This window comes from Triticum aestivum, chromosome 2B (assembly GCF_018294505.1).
Source record: "Triticum aestivum cultivar Chinese Spring chromosome 2B, IWGSC CS RefSeq v2.1, whole genome shotgun sequence".
Lineage (NCBI taxonomy): Eukaryota > Viridiplantae > Streptophyta > Magnoliopsida > Poales > Poaceae > Triticum > Triticum aestivum.
This window is the reverse complement of record NC_057798.1, coordinates 107,941,007-107,963,010: the sequence shown is the minus strand read 5'-3', so window position 1 is coordinate 107,963,010 and position 22,004 is coordinate 107,941,007. Positions and strand designations below refer to the sequence as shown.

The following is a 22,004-nucleotide window of genomic DNA, read 5'->3' as shown; positions in this document are numbered from 1 at the left end:
AAAAATGTATGACGTATTGAAAAATGTTGTCTCGTATTCAAAATTGTTCATGGTGTTTTAGAAAGGTTCATCATGTACTAAAAAATGCTCACTGTATATTTTTAAAAGGTTTATTATGTATTAAAAATTGTTCATCACAAATTGAAAGTTGTAAATATGGATTAAGAAATGTTCCCCGTATATCTTTTAAAAGGTTCATCATGTATTAAAAATTGTTCGTCATGAATTGAAAGTTGTAAATCATGTATTAAACATTGCTCCACGTACATAAAATATGTTTAAATGTTCATTGTGTACTTAAAAAAATGTCCATTGAATACTAAAAGTTGTCCATTGTCTTTAAAGGGTTCATCGTGTATTAAATAATTCACCACATTTAAAAAAAAGGTCCATCATGTACTAATATTCGTCGCATATTAAAAATTGTTCATCATGTTTCTCAAAAAGGTTCATTAGGTATCAAATGGTTCATCGTGTACTAAATATAGTCATTGCATTAAAAACTTGGTTTGCATGTTTTTAAAAAAGATTCATCCTTTTCTCAAAAGATGTTAATCATGAATTAAGAGTTGTTTGTTGTGTTTCCCAGAACAGTTAATCATATATTAACATTCGTTGCATATTTAAAATTGGAAATAATATATTTAGTAAATATTCATTGTGTACTCAAAAAATGCTCGCACCATAACAAAATTATTTAATGTTTACTACCCATTATTTATCATGCATACTAAAAATGTGTACATACATAAGTAACTGTCCATGCATTTGAAAAAATGTTCATGTATTTTTTTAAGTTTTCACGCTTTTTAATATAAATACACATATAATTTTTAAAAGTGCTTGCCCACTTAAAAAATGTCCATGTATTGTTCAAAGAAAAAAAATGAAATAAACAAAAAGAAAAGGAAAAGGACATTAAAAGGTAAAGACTAGAAAACATGTAAACAAATTAAGAAAATCTAAGAATAGAGAGAAAGGTAGCACTAAAAAGGGGGACCAGAGAACTAATAATTGAAAGAAAATCCAAAAAGTCATATTGTTGTTTATCCCAGTAGACGTTCCTATGATTCATTGTGGATGATGTGCACAACTATAAGTGTGATATAGGCCATGTTTGTTTCAATTTTGATTGAATTCAGATCACCTGTGGATTCACTTCATTGACAAAGCTTATTTTGCGGCCTTGTTTGTTTCAACTTTGATTGGATTCAAATCACATGTAGATTCGCTTTCACTAGCAAAGCTGATTCTCTGCGAATCAAATTTCATTGGGGTACACTTTGAGGTGTTTCAAGCATTTGTATTAAAAAAATAGGCCGAATCCATATTTAGCTCTAGCAATCTTGTTTGTTTCAACTTCTAGATTTGGCTTCACTGACAAAGCTGAATCTGGTGCCCGAATCTCAAACAAAATACCTATTGTTTCATATTTCAGATGCAGCTCACTGGCAAAGCTGATTCTGATCACTGAAACTCAAACAAACACGACCGTAGTAGGTGTGCCTTGAAGAAACTCTCGTAAAATGGAAGTTTTCATGTTTTCAGAAAAATGTGAACGAAATCATCGGAATTTCATTTTGGCTTTAGGAGCACATGCTCATGCGTGCCAAAAATGGTTTTACAAATGTTATTTTTTTTTTGAAAAAATAGATGTGTTCATTGTCATACCTAAATGGTACATGCAAATTTTCAGGGGAAAAACTTAAGGATTTTGACCTATGAATAAAAAAAGTCAAACGTTACCTCCAAATGTTACAATTAATTTTGCTTTTCACCGATGAAGCAATGATATCCCGTATGACATGAAATTGGCAAGCACAGTTGCTACACTAATATGAACATCTACAAAAAAAACAGAATTTTTAAATTTTATTTTTATTTTACTGTTCATTAGTGAGCATATGCTCCCAACGCCAAAAAAATGCGTCTTGAAATCATTTGTTAACACTTGTCACAACTAGGGGGGGGGGGGGTTCTTTCCCATGGGAGCACATAGCAGGATTGCATGTAGTTGCTTTTCTTTTTCTTTTTTTATGGGTGACGTACTTGCTTTTCCGTTGGATCTGAATTTTTTTAAATGGAATATCTTTTGAACCAAGGGTCTAAATTATGAACTGTTTTTACTGTTGTGTTTTTCACACCGAGAGCTTCAAAACTAGATTAATTGTTCGTCGGTTTTTACGAAAATATTTCGGGTGCAACTTGTATTGTCATCGAGATTAACTTGTACTCTCCAAAATAATATACGCGTACTTCACGCGATAAAATACTTGTACTCCGAAAACGAAATAGTATACTCCCGCACTGTTTAAGCTCCCAGCACATCGTAACATGTCCTACGGACAGGGCACATCTTAACTATGGAGCGTATATGTGCTTTGTGGTGAAGCACAACTATGCACTCGCACTGCATACGTAGGAGTACATACGTGAAGCACAGCTACATGAGAAAACCGGAAAGACCAAAAAGTAAACTGAAGAATAAAAACTGTCAATACAAGTATATTTGCAAGAATCACGAAAAAAATCACCCGTGTTCCATCCGTCACCCCGTGCGTCCGTGGACCGACAAAAGGCCCGATGACGAAGGCCAATTGGGCTTGGGCCCAAATTTCCGAGTAACGGCCCGTGGAAAAAATAAATCCTAGGGCTCATGCCTGCTATAAATCCAAATCGGGCCACCGCTTGATCCCTCTCCGCAGCCCATCACCGCGCCGCCGCCGCCGCCGCCGCACCCGTCCGTCTCCTCCCTCCGCCGAGGTACGTCGCGACTCCATCCTCCCCAGATCCATGCACTGTTCGCGCTCGACAATCTCGCCCCATCTTAATTTGCCGTCGAGTTATCGCCGGACCTGAATTTGGGGATGATTTGTGTCCTGCATTTATACGATTAGCATCCGCTAGAATTGTCTACGCGTGATCTGTATGGTTCGGCTGCTGCGATTGCACTACCGTTCGATGCCCAGAGGATGCCAGAGAGAAGGGATAGGGTTTATGTCTGTAAGTTTTAGGCATTTTTAGTAATGAGGCAATTTCCGATTGTTTGGTGCCAGTGGTAGCTGTTTGTTGCGATTGATTTCACTGACAGTCTAGATCCTAGGGGATTATAGGCTGGTTGGATGTTTGGTCGAGTTTCTTGGATGGGTTCAGGTGGGTGTTCTGCTTTCTAAAGCACTGCACTTTAGTGATCTAAATGATCTTATATTTCTCTACAGTGTGTGTATTTGGCTAAATATCCAATCCATCTTTTATCATTCATGTAAAAGTGATCATGCCTTGGCAACAAAGACGCCCAAATCCTGTTATTTTGGATCAATGGCTCCTACTATGCTTGCCTGGTTTTCATTCAAAAACTATGCTTGCCTGGAGCACGGTCGGGGTACTGATCAACATGACTGATAAAACATATTTTATCCTTTTGGTAAAACATTCTTGAATGGGAATTGGACCACTTTCCTGTTCGGCTGCTAGGGGTCTGGTTTCTGAAGCTATGTTGCGCAGTTGCATACTGTTGACAACAGCTGTACTATTTGGAATAAACCACAGGAGAGTTCAGAGTCATCCTTGTATCTGGGTTTGATATATGGAACTAGTTTTTATAGTTATATATATTATCTTTATACCATAGTGTCCTTTGCAACTAGTCTCGCTTCTAAATATGAATGTCTTTCTTCGATGACCTGCAGCAGCGTCCCAGTATCCCTCCAGTCCCCATTATGCAGAACGAGGTGGGTGATATGGTGGACCTCTATGTCCCAAGGAAGTGGTACGTATTGATGTACTGTTGTCTTGGTTACAGTACTGTGGCATTGCAACTTTGCTCATTCTTGCTTTGTATTGGTTCCTGCAGCTCTGCCACGAACAGGATCATAACTGCCAAGGACCACGCCTCTGTCCAGATCAACATCGGGCATGTGGATGCGAATGGACTGTATAATGGCAGTTTCACCACGTTTGCCCTCTCTGGATTCGTCCGTGCCCAGGTGTTTTACCCTTGCTATATCCTGACTCCGTTTATTTGTCTTAAAGCACACAGTGTGAGTGATCCAGATTCTCCATGTTCTGATTGTTCTCACGAAATGGGTTGTTTTCTCTTTTTTTGTCTGTCTAGCTGATTGGGATAATATTTATCATGACATTGACATGCTGCCAGTAGTTTCTTAAGATATCCTTTGCGTTGGTCAAACCAGTAACTCTGTAGTATTCTCTATTCTGCACACATTAAGTCCTTGAATTTCAGCGGTAATTTTTCTTCTCAGCAAAACATTCCATGATTCCAGTAAATTAGTATTAATAGTTATTGAAGATCGTTTTGTTATTAGATCAGTAGCATGAAACTGTGTGCCCACTCAAATTGAAGGTTCATTCACTAATTCGCTTCAAACTTCTTTTATCTGCAGCTATACATTTGTTACATATGTGACACAGTTTGAGATTCTCCAGAACTAAAATGCCAAAAATAAAATCAAGCATTTGAAAATTATGATGTTTAGATGAACCGTATTAAACATCTGAATTACATATACAGATATACTTGGTCAGCTGCGCATGGGTATTGGTAACTTGACTGCTGAAACGTTTTCTATTTTGACTGGTCGTAGGGTGTATTACTATCCTTGTAGATTAGTTTTCTGTTTGCATCGGTTATTACCGTATCTTGCGGCTACTCTGTACGACGATAATGACTGATCTGATTAAGTGGTGGTGAGATCTTAATTCGTACATGATTGTTGCTGCAACTCTGTCATTGGTTCTTACACCATCTGCCTTGCAGGGTGATGCCGATGGTTCTTTGGACAGGCTCTGGCAGCAGAAGAGGGCTGAGATCAAGCAGTAGATGAGTTCTGCGAGGAAGATTTTGCTAGGATAAATATTTATAAAACCGCTTAAAACCTTTTTTGAGGAATCTGTTATGGGTGTTTATGCTTTGCCTATGAATGGTCTATGATAAAACCGTGGACTGCATGCAGTGCTTATGGAAACCTTGCTTGAAGAATCATTATATCTTTGTCCATGAATGGTCTATGTTTCTCAGACGAAACACTAAACTTGGTGTAATATGCTTCCTGGCAATGTACCTGAATTCTGAAATGCATTTTTGTCGCTGCTCTTATGACCTGTCTTGGATTATTGTGCTTGCTTTCTCCCATAAGTTGGAGAAGGGGCTGTTTGCCGTTAAATGTGTTGGATTCTATTTGGCATCAGCTCTAGAAGTCTCTTTACAAACTAAACCATCATGAAAAAACATGGGGGAGATTCATAGAAATTGGGCAAGATTCGTGTATCTAACTTTAATCATCATTAGCCAGCAACCAGTGGCTTATTCCAAACATGAATAATTCCACATATTTGTATGGCAAAATCATATGAATTTTACCTATTTCTAGGATCTTACACAAATGTGTAAAAGCAACTTGCCATGGTTGATTCTTGATAGGGAGTTCCTGTTGCAGATGTTTGATGTGCTATCTGAGAAACAGAAGGCTCACAGGAAACAACACACTGCATTTAAAACTCGAAATAAACCGTTAGAACATCACGAGCCCTTGGTAGATAAAATTGCCTAGTATCAGCAGCCAAGCAAGCTGCTATAACTGTAGGAGACACTGAGTACTCTGTGCACCACAGGGTTGTGAGCACCATCCACCCAAAGCAGAGAGTCTCACTCCTACCTTTTGTTACAAAAGTGTGTTGGGCTGTTGAAGAAAGATCCAGCCATTGGCGCGCACACAAAAATCCAGGTTGCAGCTGTAGGTGCTCTCCTACTTACAGTGGATAGTTCCTTCCTTGATGTCCCCCACCAAGCACCAATCCACCATCATCCTCCAAAGTCCAAAGGGAAGCTACTGGTCTAGGTCAGGTAGTGGGCAGAGAGCAAGCATGAGACAGTCCAGCCCCCTACTGTTGTCTTGACGGAAAGAAGGACACAAAAGGTGAGCATGTATATTTCTCAAAAGCACAGTGCATCCGCCCCAAGCATGCCCACACCTTCATCATGAAAGTGCCCTCTTCTCTTGTCTCCCTCCCTTGTTTCTCATGGTGGCAATGTGGCATCCATGACCGATCTAATCTTGAAAGTATTTTATATTTTTCTCATAGTATTACAACTCTGATTGATTTGTAAACACCGGGTGCCTCCTGTCGCTGTTTCTCTAAGTTGATTTAGCTGCGCTGTTTTTGTTGAAAAACTTTTGGAGGCATGGAGATTAGACGTAGATATTTTGCATGTAAATGATTGGCTTTAGGATGATGTTGACTCGAGCGATTTATTCCGGAGAACATATATACGCAAAGATTTACTCCTTTTTGCTTTTGGGATGAAGATTGCTTTCTTCTTCTTTAATGCCGTGCCCACCAAGTGTTCGATAGAATGACAAAACCCCAAAATCATGTAAGGTTTACATCTGTTGAGTACAAGTTCATTTATTGCAGGTTGGCCGCTTCCAAGAGGACACCTGTGTCAGTTTTCTTTCGCAAAGTGAGAAGGTGAGGTGATCTCTCACGGGGACGAGGATCAGGGAAGGTAGGGAGGTTATACGGCAAGGACAAGGTTACAAGAGATTGTACAGCTTAACTTCTTTTATTTAGCATTGCGACTTTAGCAAAGAATCTGTGCAATGTTTCCCCTTTTCCGTACATAGTTAATGGATGAGGAGCAAGAAACCACCATAGGCAGTGCACCATATGCGGCGAGCATCCGCAAGCTGTGATAGCACACCCTTTATCCTGAGTTGACTAGAGAATATCACAAACAGCCACCATGCCTGCAAATTGTTGTGTACGCGCTTATTCCGTCTATGTCACCTTTCGGAATAGGCTAACGTATGGTACGGATTTCTTGCTTCCGTAGGGCGGAATTTGGTCTCCAGTTGACAAGGGAATTATCCATCAATTCAACATCAGCAGTAACCTTTCTTTATCTTTCAGAACAATCTGGCCTGTTATTGTCAACTAATCCTTGGATGCTTCTAGTTGGCATGCATATAGCATTGCATTTGGTATTTGATTATGGCCAAAAGTTATATTGGCCTAAATCAAGCTTGGGACCTAGTTAGTTTTGATCCCCTGCAAGTACTCATGGTGCTATAATTTACAAAACAAAGTTAAGCATGTAGTTCGACCTCATAGTGTTTTGTATTTTAGATGAAGCATTCCTATGTTGATACAACTTCTCCAGTATAATTTAGAAGTGGATAAAATGCACTCTTATCTTCGATGCTGCTCACTTTACTGTGATGCTTGGTTGCCCCTGGTTGCGTGTGATCCTATATGATGGCTGTACATGATATGTATTCTTAGGAGCATTATTGGTAACTTCAGCTTGGTTAACCGATTATCCTTGTCTTTCCATGTGCACCTGAAAAGGTCCACAGATATTTTGCGATGATGCTCAGGCCCATGGGGAAGCATCAAGTTTGTTTTTAATGCTTTCTTTTTTCTTTTTCTGCTCACGATTATGAGAACCTTAATATTTTGCACCACCCTTGCATAGATCTGGTAACAAGTTGCAGTATTATGCACAAGCAGAGGGCCTCTACTGTCTACTCGGGAAGAGTATGTAAGAGTGGCAGGGTCAGTCAATCCAGTGCTACTCCTACCAGGTTATCCTGTCCCTCAGACGGTGTTAATCGTTAAACAGCCAGCTATATACAGGTTAGAGCTTTGCATTTATGTGGAATGTCTACAAATGAGGATCCAGGGAAGGGTCCGACCACTTTGGGTCTATAGTACGCAGCCTTTCCCTACATTTCTGTAAGAGGCTGTTTCCAGGACTTGAACCCATGACCTCATGGTCACAAGGCAGCAGCTTTACCACTGCGCCAAGGCTCCCTCATGGTCACAACTCACCTATACAATTAAGATATGGTCTCCTCTCAATTTGTATCAGATCATACTTCATACAAAAAGATGGACCATATGAGGGCACGTTTTTTGCACCATTGCTAGGATCTTCATCTTGTTTCTAGCCTTTTTGGCCTAGATTTTATAATATTTGCAACCATGCTATCATTTATACCTGTTAATTAAGCATACTACTGTTTTTTTTTTCGAATCTCTATGTGTCACACATGTTCTTATCACTTTCTGGTATCTTCAACTTGTTTCTAGCCTTTTTGGGCTACATTTTTTAATATTTGCAACCATGCGATCATGTATACTGGTTAATTAAGCATACTACTTTTTTTTTTGAATCTCTATGTGTCACACATGTTCTAATCGCTCTGTAGATGTATTTCAAGGCTGACATATCTTTACATGGTTTTGTCAAGGAAAAATGAGATGTAATTCTTAAAAGGTGCATAATGATAAACGTGTGGAGTTTCATGACACAAGACAAAATGAGGTAATGGATATTGGAGTGCACACAACTTGATAAAATTTCAGCATTTCATTGTTTTGTGTTACATTTTTCAGTAGAACAATAATAGTGCGGGTTCCAGAAATATTGAAACATACTGTCATGTCCAGAAAGATAGTAAGTGGATCATCTTACACGGGCAGATGGGCTGCACTTTCTAATTGGGTAAGAATCTCTCTTGTAAAGTGGAAATATTAAGCAGATATGCTTCTCATGATCATGCACATCGCATTATATAAGGGGCAAACAAGCTCCAGAAGATATTACTTTGAGCCCTCCCCTCCTCTTCAAGTTAAAGCCCATTTCTGATCCTTCTTTTGCTTGTATCATGGACAATAATGAGTTAGGCTGCAAGCAAAACGACGCTCTTCAAGAGCTCGAGATGCTGACAGTGAATGCCAAGGAAGCCCAACAGCTTATACTGACAAAAATCCTTGAGAGGAACCAGGCTAGTGAGTACTTGAGCAAATTCATGAATAGATCCACAAACACATCCACCTTCAAGAGAAACGTCCCAGTAGTGACATATGATGTGGTCCAGCCGTACATCACAAGGATCTCAACTGGCGAGGATTCTTCCATTATATCTGGAGACCGAATCGTAGAACTGCTGAGAAGGTGAGCCTCTGGTTCTGTTGCTCTCATAAGCTAGTTTTCTGCATATATATGTTATAGATAGAAAGAACCAGCATATATTTTTGTTGGAAATTTATCATTCCCTGCTTCTTCTTGGACTTGACATAAGTGTCTTATGTTATTATGGGACTAATAGGAGAATATAAATATTATTGCTGCTTCTTAGTCTGGTAAATTGGTTGCTTTTTTAGCATGTACCAGGCTCGAAGTGCCAAACTGAGCTAACTTGGCACGCCAGCAAGATAAAACGTCACAGGCATGCTGTTGTAATCTGTAATTCTTGGGCACTCATGTGGAGTGATGTGTAAACAAATGAGAACATAAGATTGTGCCATTCCTCACTTGGTTAAAAATTTGACAGCCCCGCAAAGTTCATGGTACTGCTCTGTTTTTAAAAAGTTAACTAAGACGACGTGTTTAGCCATGTTATGTGTTTTTGAAGCCGTCTCTAAAAATATACAAAATCCTATATATAACATTTATTGCAAGATATTATGCCTCGGATTATTAAATACATTGTCGATTCTTTGACATGACTATATCTGTGAGACTGAACTGATTCATCAAGCATGGCTTGCTGTTAGATGCTGAGCACTGGTGATTTTGCTTTGTGGTTCTCGCATCTGAAAGCCCAGTTATTTGTATTTGAATATGGTTCTGTGGTGAAAGAAACTTGCCATATTTTGTTATGGTGGCTATCTATATGTGGATGAGACCTCACGACTCAGATAGTTAGTCTTCTCCCATTAGAAGTCAGCTAGTTTGAATTATTCTCTCTGGACAGGCTGAATGACTATTGTACTTGATGCTAATGATTCGCTATTTCCTCGGTTATGCCATTGTCATTTACCCTGATAGCTGGAGTTTATGAAATTATGTTTCCTGTAACTTCTTTGAACTGCATACCTGATACAATAGTAGATTATATCATTTGACGTTATACTATCTGTATGATGATCATGCCTTCAATTTTTAATCATTATCAATTTATAGCTCTGGAACTTCTCGGGGTGAGCCAAGATTGATGCCAGCCATCTCCGAGGATCTTGACCGTCGAACCTACCTTTATAGTCTGCTAATGCCGATAATGAACAAGTAAGCCTCTGTTTCTTATCCAACGTTTGCGGATCATAGCATATTAACTGTTAATTGCGGGCTGTTTTGTCATTTCTGAAATTCTTGTGGTCAACTGCTTGACTTAGTATGTTACCTGAATTTTGGCATAACCTTGTAAAAACTTTGTGAACATAACTGGCTCACCTCTATATATCTTGAATTAGTTTTAGTGCTCGTATTCCTGGCTGTATTCATCTGTAATAAACAGAGCCATTACACATGTGTGTTCTGCTGTCAAATTTTACCTTGCGAGCAACAATTCACTCCTTGGCTCAATCTGCAGGTATGTATCAGGCCTTGGTGAGGGGAAGGCCATGTATCTTCTCTTTGTGAAAGCGGAAACACTGACGAATTCTGGCATTCCAGTTCGATCAGTCCTCACTAGCTATTACAAGAGCCCTCACTTCCTGCACCGCAAACATGACTTGTACAACAACTACACCAGTCCTGATGAGGTCATCCTTTGCCCTGACAGCCAGCAGAGCATGTACTGCCAGCTGCTCTGCGGCCTGGTTGAACGCCAGCATGTCCTCCGTCTTGGGGCAGTCTTTGCCTCGGCGTTCCTTCGGTCTATCAGCTTTCTTGAGCAGCACTGGTGTGACCTTGTCAATGACATACGTATTGGTAAACTCAATCCCAATGTCACCAACACCGAGTGCCGGTTGGCCATGGAGGGCTTTCTCGCATTGCCCAACCCGGAGCTCGCTGATGAGCTTGAGGAAATCTGTGGCTGTGGGCCATGGAAGGGGATTCTAGGCAGGCTATGGCCTAACGTCAAGTACATCGAAGCTGTTCTTACAGGCACAATGGCACAATACATCCCCATGCTGGAGTTCTATAGTGGTGGTAGGATTCCCTTGGTATGCACTATGTACGCCTCGTCGGAGAGCTATTTTGGTGTCAATCTGAGGCCACTGTGCAAACCAACCGACGTGTCTTACACCATCCTCCCGAACATGGCCTACTTTGAGTTCATTCCTTTGGAGGATGGCCTCAGAGTGACGGATGATGAGGAGGTGGTGGGGAATGACAAGCTTGTCAGCCTGGTGGATGTCAAGGTCGGATGCTACTATGAGCTTGTGGTCACCACATTTTCTGGTAAGTAGGCCTCCTGTAAATATCTAATCATAACAGAACTATCTAAACTCCTGTAAGTAGTAGGTTGAGAACCAACATCAACTCTTGCTCCAGAATATATTTGAACATAATTTAGGTATGTATAGTTTGATATTTGACCACTGTACAGTCAAAACCTCATTTTTTTAAACATAATACCTATTGAAGTTCATTTACTTTGGCTTAAAAATCCTTGTTAGCTGCAATGGGAACGAATCGGAATTCGGAAACTGGCAGCTCTTCCGCCGTTGTACATCAGAAAATAGAGAATTTCAAGTAAATGATGGATGCCAGGACGATAAATTTTAGTGACAGCCTGCTAGCAAGGGATATGAAATAAGACTCCAGGACGATAAATTTTAGCGACAGCCTGCTAGCAAGGGATATGAAATAAGACTCCAGGACGATAAATTTTAGCGACAGCCTGCTAGCAAGGGATATGAAATAAGACTACGTGTACACATGTGTCAAGAGCTCTGAAGTTCTTCTATTTTTTGGTCCAGGCCTTTACAGGTATAGGGTTGGCGATGTGCTTCAGGTCACAGGCTTCTACAACCGTGCGCCGCAGTTCAAATTCATCTGCCGGAGAAACGTGATCCTCAGCATCGACACCGACAAGACCAACGAGGAGGATCTCCACAACAGCGTCACGCGTGCCAAGAAGATCCTGGAGGACAGAAACCACATCCTCCTGGAGTACACCAGCTACCCAGACACTTCCACTGTCCCTGGCCACTATGTGCTCTTCTGGGAGATCAAGTCCACCTGCGAAGGCGTGCAGCCCCTCGACCCTCAGCTCCTCGAGAGCTGCTGCATCTCCGTGGAGGAGTCGCTCGACTACATCTACAGGCGCTGCAGGGCGCACGACAAGTCGGTAGGCCCGCTGGAGATACGGCTGGTCGAGGCCGGCGCGTTTGATGCTCTGATGGATCTGCTGGTCAGCCAGGGCAGCTCCATCAACCAGTACAAGACCCCGAGGTGCATCGAGTCCGGCCTCGCGCTGAAGCTGCTCAACTCCAAGGTCACTGCTTCCTTCTTCAGCCCTCGGGATCCTGAGTGGACCATGTAAAAGCTTTCAGGTAATGAGTAGTAGCAAGTATGGTGTCTTGATCGGTACTGAAAAGGAAGAGCATGTCTAGACCGTATGCATTGTGTAGCTCTGAAGTTCCCAAGTTAAATTTGCACTGCGTAGTAACTTCTAACTGAAGAGGCATGGAAAGCTTGCCTGGAACAGTCTGATCTATTGCAAAGAAACAAAAAGGAAATCCTTGGCTAGAACTCACACGCAAATATAGAATTTATGTGTTGAAAGTTGAAGCAGCTCCCTTGTTATATGGTTATCGGCAGCGAGAAACGAACAGCTCGGTCATTTTGCACACACCGACTAATCTGAACTTGCTGCGTGTATCTTTGCAGGGAGGGCCTGGGAGAGCTGCATATCTCCGGTCTGATCGTACCAGCCCGCTGCTTGGATAACCCTATAACAGTATTTCTGCTGCTTGGGTTTTTGATTTTGGAGAACTACCAGTACTAATTATAGCGCTTTCTTGTGTTATTACCCAAGCCCTAAAGCAGAATGAAGTACTCCCTCTGTAAACAAATATACGAGCGTTTAGATTACTAAAATAGTGATCTATATGCTCTTATATTTCTTTACGGAGGGAGTATTTGCCATTTTTTTGCTACTCATGTATTATGATTGTTCATCTCATCATCTGAGCTCCGAACTGAATGGTGATACTATTATAGATCAAGGACGCTGCACAAACTTGTACTATTTTTTTTTTCTTGAGTGATTGGGCCTGCGTCCTTGGTCATGTTACGCCAACTGGGCCAACGGCCTTCCCCGGCGCGGAAGCTCCTTTTGGGCCACCAGTCCGGTTTCGGCACCTCCTGGCCCAAACCGCTGCCCAACATCATATTTCGCTTTGTCCAAGGCCACAAACTTTCAACCCCGGCAATCATGCCCTTCATCATTCCATGTCAATCTTTCTTCATTGAGACGAGGCTGTGCTTTCAGCTCCATGTCAGCTTTGCACTGCACGGCATCTTTTTCCTGGATGTAATGAAGTCATTGCCGTTTGCCAATCACGTCTCAGGCTGAGATCTCGCCAATCACCTCTCGAGGTGAGAATGAGAATGAGATCTCTCCTCACTCACTCATCAGCTGCCTGCTTTGCTGATGCGTGTTCTGATCATTGCATATTTGCATATTTGCATTATGCTTGGGCTGGCCACCCCGCGTAGTACTGCTATTTACTGTAGTACCTTTGGCATCAAAAAAATTGAGTACGGGTCAATTGCTTTGGTTGCACATGCATGCACTGGCTCGGGGTTCCGGCCTGCTGCACCCGTAGCATTCCTATTTGCAGCATTTGATACTACTAGGAAGTAAGTAAAGGAGGCATGTTCACTGGTCAAACCGTATGCTCATGGCTACGATCGACTTGGGGGCATATCGTATCCTTTTGTGCTGTGCATCCACGTCCGGCAGGAGAGGTGGAAGGAATGATTCCGAGATGAAGGACGTAGGTCTTTTGGGAAGGGAATCGATCTAATCTGCGTGCCTTGTGATTATAGACCACACGACCCACATGCACACTATTACTAGTACAGTAAGTACCTAGTGCTGCAATTAATTGCTTCAGGGAGCAACAACGTTGTACAGTGTACAATGCATCAAAGTCTTGTCAGCGCGGATCGGTCGGTCGACCAGCCCCAGATCTAATCTAACAAGAAAAGATGGATCTTCCCTGCCGTGTCAAACCTGATTTTTTTTTTAAACAATGATGATTTTTATAGCAAATTCGAAAACTATACATCCTAATGGAGAAAAATCAAAAGTATCACCCGTCGGCCTCCTGTTGGCCGAAAAGGGACTTTTCGGCCTCTCGTTGACCGAAGAAAGACTTTTCGGCCAACCGTTGGCCAAAAAGGACTTTCCAGCCAACCGTTGGCCAAAAAGTACTTTTCGGCCAACAGTTGGCCAAAGAGTCCCTCTTCAACCAACAGTTGCTCTACTTTTTAAAAAATTCATATTAAATAGGATTTTTAGTATTTAAATTTGATTTTTTTTGCATCAGATTAGAAATTTTATGAAGTTTCTGTAGATATCAAGTTTGACTAGATTTAAAAGTTTGAATTTGAATTTTCTCAAATCACTAAATTGCCTATAATTTGAGCTAGGAGTATTCTTTTTAGATGATTCTTTTTGCTACTGGTTCTTTGTGACTTTGTTTATCAGTAGTAATTAATTGGTGAATTTTAGGATTATTTAAAATTAGGTTTTTACGCCATTCTCTCCCTCCATTTTCTCCCGCCATTTTATTTCCCGCCATTCTCTCCCTCCATTTTCTTTCCCGCCATTCTCTCCCACCATGTTCTTTCCCGCCATCTTCTTTCTCGCCATCTTCACTTCTCAACTTATAAAACGAGCCTCATGGTGTCCACGATCGTAGATAACATCGTCTGACACGGTCCGTGTCTCCTGCATCGGTGCTGCTGGTGGAGTGTGAAACACTGTCTGAGAGAAGTCATAAGTGTTTGTAGCTTCGTCATCATCATCGGAGAGTGTTTCACACTTATGACTTCTCTCACACAGTGTTTCACACTCCACATGAAGGCATCATCGTCATCCTCCGTCGATGCAGCACTCCTTAGTATGGCGGGAGAGAATGGCGGAAAAGTAAATGGCGGCAAAGAAAATGGAGAGAAAAAGATTGCGGGAAAGTATTTTTTTCATGTATAAAACGGCAATGGTTGTACAGGATTTACAAGGCACTTTTAAATATAAACTCCTATGAAGCTCAAAACAAGTTTTCTAGTAGGATAAAAGAAATAAAATACAAAAACAATACTACAAATAAAATAGCTACTAATAACTAAACAGAAACAAAAAGAATATGTCAAAAAAACTAAAGAAAAAATTAAAAGCAATTAAAATTAAAAGAAATAGCATAAAACCTATAAAACACTAAAACAGAACTGTTTTCATAAAAACCTAATTTTAAATAATTATTAAATTCGCCAATTAATTACTACTGATAAACAAATTCACAAAGAACCAGTAGCAAAAAGAATCATCTAAAAAGAATACTCCTAACTCAAATTATAGGCAATCTAGTGATTTGAGAAAATTCATGAAAATTCAAATTCAAACTTTCAAATCTAGTCAAACTTGATATCTACAGAAACTTCATAAAATTTCTAATCTAATGCAAAAAGATTCAAATTAAAATACTAAAAATCCTATTTGATATGATTTTTTAAAAAAGTAGAGCAATTGTTGGCTGAAGAGGGACTCTTTGGCCAATTGTTGGCCGAAAAGTCCTTTTTGGCCAACGGTTGGCCGAAAAGTCTCTCTTTAGCCAACAGGAGGCCGAAAAATCCCTTTTCGGCCAACAGGAGGCCAACGGGGTGATACTTTTGATTTTTCTCCATTAGGGTGTATAGTTTCCGAATTTGCTATAAAAATCATCATAGTTTCAAAAAAAAATCGTCAAACCTAACATAATTTGTCATCATCAAGCTGTTGGCAACACTGTACAAGGAAAGCTTACTGTCGTGTCCCGGGCACGGCCGGGAATTTCGGTTCGGTTCCATCAGGCTTAAGGCAAGAAAAATCCCCTTAAGAACACTTGACTTAAGGCAGCTAGAAATGGACAGGCACGCAGCAGGACCTCTTGCCGATCATCATTCATACTCATGCACTAGTACGTACGTATAAAAATTCAGACACGATTTAGACGAACGAACGAACACAGTCGCGGAAGAGAAGGGAGCGGCGTCAATGCGCGCATCGGCCCTTCGCCAGCCTCTGCGCGCGCTCTGCCATGCCGTCCATCGGCATTGAAGCCGCCTGCCAGGCTTGTCCCTCTTGATGGATGGATCACGGGCGGCCGCTGGCGCTGTAGCACCTAGCTAGATCCTCATCATGCATGGGATGGTTTCATCACGCATACGTAGTACGTTTGCATCTGCTGCAGGGCTCGCAGGAGTGGTGGTACCGTCGAGCACGCACAGGCCCTCCCGCAAGAGCCACACGCTAGAGAACAAATCCCATGCCGCAATCGATGCAGGCTCTGCCACCAGCGCGCGCGCCAGAGCGCGCTCTGACACGCCCACCTGCACGCCATCAATTCCCCTCCGTGATGTTTCTCGCCGCCGGCCGGCCGGCCCGCTCGCCCGCTGCTGTGCCCTCTCGGCCGCCCCGCCCCGCCCCGCCCGCGCGTCAGGTTCGGGACAGAGCCGCGGCGAGGCGTGTACGAGTACGTAGAAGTATACGAGATTCTGCTGCGCGAGCGGAGCGGTCAAACTGCGTGCGGAACGGCGCCCGGCCCCAGGCGCGCGCGCGCGTGTCGTTCCGCTTGGACGGATCGGGCGAGCCTGCGGCGCCCCGCCTCGCCCCGAGAAGGTGCACGGGGGCGCATGCCGACGAGATCACGAGACGGCGCGGCGGCGTCCGACGCGTGTCAGTCAGTCAAAGCCGCGGCCGGGCAGCCAGCCATGCCATCCTCCGGCTCCCCGGGGATCCATCGGACGGCGGCACAATTGTTTTACTCGTCGACTCCACGCGCTGCGCGCCTGCACAGTGCAAGCGGCGCACCCGCGCTGCCCGCGACCGCGACCAGCTAGATCCCGTTAGGATCGACTCCTGCGCCGCCGCAGCGTCGCTCGTACAACGTCCACGGGTATGACAACATTCGATTTCGACGTCAAGCGGCGTATAGTGTAGAGAGAGCTTTCGTATATGATGACTGTCCGTCTTTTTTCCATGCAACATGTCTATAGTGATGCGCAGACGTTCAGAAAACAAAATGTATCACACAACATTCTTCAGAAAAGGATGTCATTTTTCTCTCTTTGCCGGGGCCGTGTACGCGTTGAAGAGCGCACGTTGTACGCACGTACTGTACGCCGGTGCTGCTTTGTCTGACGTACATGAAGAACCCGCTGTTCCCAACTAGTAACAGTACACGACTGCATCTCTAATTAGTACCGTCCCCAGTACTGTCGCAGTTACAGCCAACAGCCCGGGAACAGTGTCGTCCCCCGGTTTGAAAATCAATGTCCCTTTCGTACCGCGCTGGGGTCTGCCTGATCAAACCCTCTTAAATTTCAGCGCTGGTACATCCGCAGGTATTGGATTTTATCTACGTTCTTTTCACATGTTTTTCGAAGGATAAAAATGGGATCGGCATCCTCGAGGGCAGCTCGGGTTGCGCATCGAGTATGAGCCTCCTACCCTCGCCGCCGCTGCCGGTGCACTACCGGGCAAAGAGACACCTTTTTTTTCAAACTCATTTTGGAGCTCTGATTCTGTTTTTTTGGCCACGACTTGCTCCAATGTGATTCGTGATGAAAATTTGCATGCAATCCAATCATTTCTTAAAGTTTGCCCCAAGAAAGTCAGATTTTTCTTTTTGAATATTTTCCATATTTTTTTTTCAATTTTACCGTTCATAGCAGGAGCATTTAAGCTGGGGATTAGAAGGATACTTTCGCAAAGTAGCTTCCTTCATCATCTTTACACTTCCACATATCTTCATTGTATCGTGAGCACACCAAAACGCCATCCATAGACTGCACGAAACACTTCACTTGATGTCTGCTCGAGCATTTTTACCACCCACTTCACCTTTTTATTTTTCTTCTTTTTCCTGCTTTTCCTGCAAAACAATCCAATCATTAAGCCATATACCAATCATATTCATAGAGACAGAAGGGTCAGTAATTTTTGCATTGTCTAATATGGTACTATTTCTTATTTTCAAATGGTCCAAAAGACCATATGCACTCCAGTACACATCAGATGTTTGTGATCAGCTCTAAAATTATTTAACCAAGTATTGAGCAAAGCATCAATATTGTCAGGAGTGTAAATCAAATTGAAAGCACATTTTAAAAATATTTCACAACATCCAAGCCAAGGATCATTTCATGAACAGATGATCAGTAGATTCATCTGAACCACGGAAAGGGCAAGCCCTGCTTGCTGCCAATCCATCCTCTTCTAATCAAGTTGTCTATGGTTAGGATATTGATTCTAAGAACTAGCGACATGCAAATCTTCACATCCTATGGAATTTTTGTTTTCCACATAAAGTTGTGTAGGTATCGAATGTCATTTTCAATCTATTTCCCGTAGTAGCATTTAACAGAGTATATTACCATTTTTTTGTCAAAGTCCACTTGATAGTGTCTTTTTCATTGTTTAGACTAATGTCAGCACAAACACATCCTTAAATGTGATTCCACAATTCTAATGATCCCCCCATAAGGGTCCTCCTAAAATGCATTTGATCAAACCCTTTCCTATACACCTCAGTTACTGACAAGTTCTTGTCAAAGCATATGTTATGTGTAACCTAAGAGAACCTTTATATCAAAGTATTTTCATAAAAAAATGACAGATCCTAATTGTTTAGAATTTTTCGTTTATCGGTTGTTTGAATCTATGATTGAATTATGTCATGCCTATTGAATCCTATAGTATTTTACTTTATTGCAGCATAGAAAGACAAATAATTTTTGTTTTCCACATAGGGAAACTTCATATGAATTCTAATTCTTTCACAAAATTTTATGAAAAAACATTGAAAACAAAAAGGCGAGTGTCATGCAGGATTGGGATTGGGATGTGAAAAGAGATAGGTAGTTATCTCGATATGTATTCTAACATTTCCACGTATATGGTGCGATGCACACAGTGCACCTGATTAACAAATACACAAGTTGAAGCCAGTGGTTTACCCTATTTAACAATGGTATTGGGAGGACTGGCAGGCAGTACCACTAATTTAAACAGCTCTTTGTCCCTCCTGATTTGACCACTGCCACCACTAGCGTTCCATCATTACGGAGCACTCCCCTAATCAATCAAAAGAGAGTAGAGTACCACCACAAAGCAATGCAAGAACCATCATTGCATTAGTAGTACAACACTGCATGTGACAACTCCATCAAACCCATACTTTAGTTTCCAGGACAATCATCATAGCAGGAAAATTACAAAAAGCCTGTGAGGCAACATGCATGCCAGCTTAATTAGCCTGGCCAAAGGCCCCTTCTTTGCCAAAGTAATTAAGTGAAGGGACCCCACTTCACTGACCTAGGAGTGTCACATTTGAACTAGACATCACTGTCTTCACCAGAATCACAAGATCAACTTCTAAAAAAAAATGTAAGCAGCACACCCACCAAATTCAGATACTGCAGAACTGCCCAATTTCGACACAAATTTGATACTGTTTTGTGGGGTTTTGCATATGTTATCTTGTAGGGACGAGTTCAAAATGAATTTGTACACAAATTTGTTGCTAACTTGTGGAGTTTTCTGCATCAGCGGTTATTTTTGTAGACATGATTCGAATCAGTTCAGTACCAAATTCATGTGAGACTGACTAGACCATCTTCTCAAATGGATACTACCAAACTGGAAATTATTGAAACAAGCTAGTAGCAAAAATAACCATATTAGTGAAATAAAATACTCATGTCACTACATGACAAGCTAATCAAGTCGAAAATTTGAAGAGAAAAAAAGTGTGGTCAATAAGAGCTTTGACCACCTAATTAAGAGGGTACGTACTCCACTCAGCCTAGACAAAGCTTCTATTACGAAGCCTCCTCTCCCACCCCACCCCCACTTTTAACTACAGACTCGATCCCGTGCCGGCGGCGGCGCGGCGGCGGCGTCACATGACGCTACAGGAACTGGGGTTCTCCTCGTTGAACATGCTGTTGTACGGTTCCTGCGGCGGGGACGACCGCATGCCTGGCGGGCCGTACATGTACTCCGGCGGCGGCGGCGGCATCATCATCGGCGGGTAAGGCGAGTACCCGCCGTACGGCGGCGGAGGCGGCATTGGCTGCATGGACGCCACCGGCGTGGGCGCGTAGTACGACACGCTCGCGCTCGGCTGCGCCATGTTGTAGCTCATCACCGGTTGCGGCGCGTAGTACGGGAACGGGCCGCCGTGGCCGTGCGCGCGCTCTGGCCCCGTCCCCGGCGCTGGCACGGGCGGCATCGCCTGCTGTGGCTGTGGCTGCTTCGTCTTTGGCTGCTGCTGCTGCTGCTGCTGCGGCGGCGGCGGCGGCGGCTTCTCCGTAGCGGCGTCCCCGTCGCCGGCTTCCTTCTGCTGCTTGTTCTTCTTCTTCTTCCCCTTCTTGCCCCCCGTCTCCTCTCCGCCCGCTTCCGGGGCCTCGTCGCCGACCGCAGCTTCTTTGGCTGGCGGCTCCGGCGAGCCCTTCTCCTTCTTCTCAGGAACCTCTCCCTCCTCCTTGGCCTCGTCCTTGGGTTTCTTCGCCGCTGCTTTCTCTGGTTTCTTCTCTGAACCTTCGTCCTTGGCTGGCTTCTCCGAGCCCTCCGACTCTGCCTCGTCGGCCACCTTTTTGGGCTTGGCGTCCACCTTCTCCGCGCCCTTCCCGCCCTTCCCGGCAGACGGGGCCTCCTCGGGCTTCTTGGCCTCTGTGGCGGGCGGCGCCGGCGGCATCGGCCAGAGCGCGGCGTGCTTGCCGGACTTGAGCAGCCGTCTGACGAGTGCGTCGGCGGCCACGCTGCCGGTGACCGTCACCTTGTGCTGCGTCGCGTCGATCGTCACCTTGTACACACCTGATGCACATTCGATTAATCAAAACCACAAACAAAGAAACAGAAAGAATTTCATTCACACCAGTTAATTGCCGTCGCAAGAAGAATGAACTTGCATGAGAATGAAAGTTCAATCAATTAACCGAAGCTGATTCATGAGTTGGTACCTTCGATGCTGTGGAGCACCTTCTTGACCTTCTTCTTGCAGCCCTCGCAGTGGATGGACACCCGCAGCACGGTGGTCTGCAAGCCAGCACCAGCAGCGAAGCCCAAACACAATGTCAGCAAAACTGCCTCGCCACACGAAGAAGAAGAAGAGGAGGAGGAGGAAGAAGACGGTGAAGCTCTTTTGGAATGGCTCACCGTGTACTGCAGCGGCTCTGCTTCCCCTGACGCCATCGAAAGAAGGAGAAAGGGAGCGAAGCTACAGAGAGCAGGGTAGCTTCGAGAGTGGAAGAGCTGGGGTAGCCGAGCTCACTCTCAGTGGCGGCGGCTGGCCCGGGCAGGAGCAGCTTCTGGAGCGAGTGGCAACCGAGGGAGAAAGAAGGGGCCTTTGCTCCACTAGGCAGCTAGACTTTTATAACGGTGAACGAGCAAGCGTAGGAGCTCAGTGGGCCGAGCCCGCCGCCGCTGACCCGCGGGCCCGCGGCCTACCGGTGCCACGCCGAACCGAACCACCACCGCGGCCCCGAGCTGGCGTCTGGCGGCGACGGTGACATCAGAAGCACAACGCCTCCACATCATTGGACAACCCATCCATGATCGGTCCATGATGGATCTATGATGAATTTTCACTCGGGCTGCCTCCAAATATCTTGTGAAGATCGCGTGTGTGATCTCGATAGGGATCTTGAATTGTGCAAGGCCACATCGACATGATATGATCTCGTTTGCCTTCAGAAGAATACAGACGCCATGCATGTCCGCATCTCTCATAACTAATCCGGCTGCTGCCGCTGCAGGGTTTGGTGAGAAAGAGGTGGACGGGTCGTTAGATTAGCCGGCAACAACTTAGCAGCGGCAGCATTCAAATCATAATGCAGCATCATGGACGTACAGCTGAGTGTAATAACTAGGGTTCCTTTCAGTGCTGCTGCTTCTGCTGCTTGATTCATGGCGTACGAGTAAGCTTACTTGCTGGCTTTCGGAAACCTGATCTGACGTAGGCGTTCCATCAATGTG

The 22,004-nt window shown here is 43.6% G+C and overlaps 3 protein-coding genes across 12 annotated transcripts; 2 read left to right on the top strand and 1 right to left on the bottom strand.

The window, feature by feature from the left end:
• The first annotated feature begins 2,659 nt into the window (after positions 1-2,659).
• Positions 2,660-5,114, top strand: LOC123043764 (40S ribosomal protein S21). Of its 2 annotated transcripts, none has more exons than XM_044466334.1 (4): positions 2,660-2,763; positions 3,690-3,769; positions 3,854-3,986; positions 4,778-5,114. In XM_044466334.1, the coding sequence occupies exons 2-4, from the start codon at positions 3,720-3,722 to the stop codon at positions 4,838-4,840; spliced, it is 246 nt and encodes an 81-aa protein (XP_044322269.1). In that variant the 5' UTR covers positions 2,660-2,763; positions 3,690-3,719; the 3' UTR covers positions 4,841-5,114. The 2 variants fall into 2 exon arrangements, with proteins under 2 accessions (XP_044322269.1, XP_044322270.1); XM_044466335.1 differs by having other exon boundaries at positions 2,689-2,763; positions 3,693-3,769.
• Positions 5,115-5,302: 188 nt separating this feature from the next.
• Positions 5,303-13,037, top strand: LOC123043763 (probable indole-3-acetic acid-amido synthetase GH3.11). 9 transcript variants are annotated; one of them, XM_044466333.1, is made up of 7 exons: positions 5,303-8,347; positions 8,473-8,527; positions 8,710-8,980; positions 9,992-10,093; positions 10,398-11,212; positions 11,734-12,309; positions 12,647-13,037. In XM_044466333.1, the coding sequence occupies exons 3-6, from the start codon at positions 8,745-8,747 to the stop codon at positions 12,297-12,299; spliced, it is 1,719 nt and encodes a 572-aa protein (XP_044322268.1). In that variant the 5' UTR covers positions 5,303-8,347; positions 8,473-8,527; positions 8,710-8,744; the 3' UTR covers positions 12,300-12,309; positions 12,647-13,037. The 9 variants fall into 9 exon arrangements, with proteins under 9 accessions (XP_044322268.1, XP_044322266.1, XP_044322263.1 ...); XM_044466331.1 differs by having other exon boundaries at positions 8,419-8,527; XM_044466328.1 differs by having other exon boundaries at positions 5,303-5,936; positions 6,436-6,526; positions 7,496-8,980; positions 12,647-13,036.
• Positions 13,038-19,671: 6,634 nt separating this feature from the next.
• On the bottom strand, positions 19,672-21,387 carry LOC123043762 (heavy metal-associated isoprenylated plant protein 35). Its single transcript, XM_044466323.1, has 3 exons — positions 21,186-21,387; positions 20,990-21,065; positions 19,672-20,843 (listed from the first exon to the last, which is right to left on the bottom strand). The coding sequence occupies exons 1-3, from the start codon at positions 21,219-21,221 to the stop codon at positions 19,927-19,929; spliced, it is 1,029 nt and encodes a 342-aa protein (XP_044322258.1). The 5' UTR covers positions 21,222-21,387; the 3' UTR covers positions 19,672-19,926.
• Between the last annotated feature and the right edge of the window lie 617 nt (positions 21,388-22,004).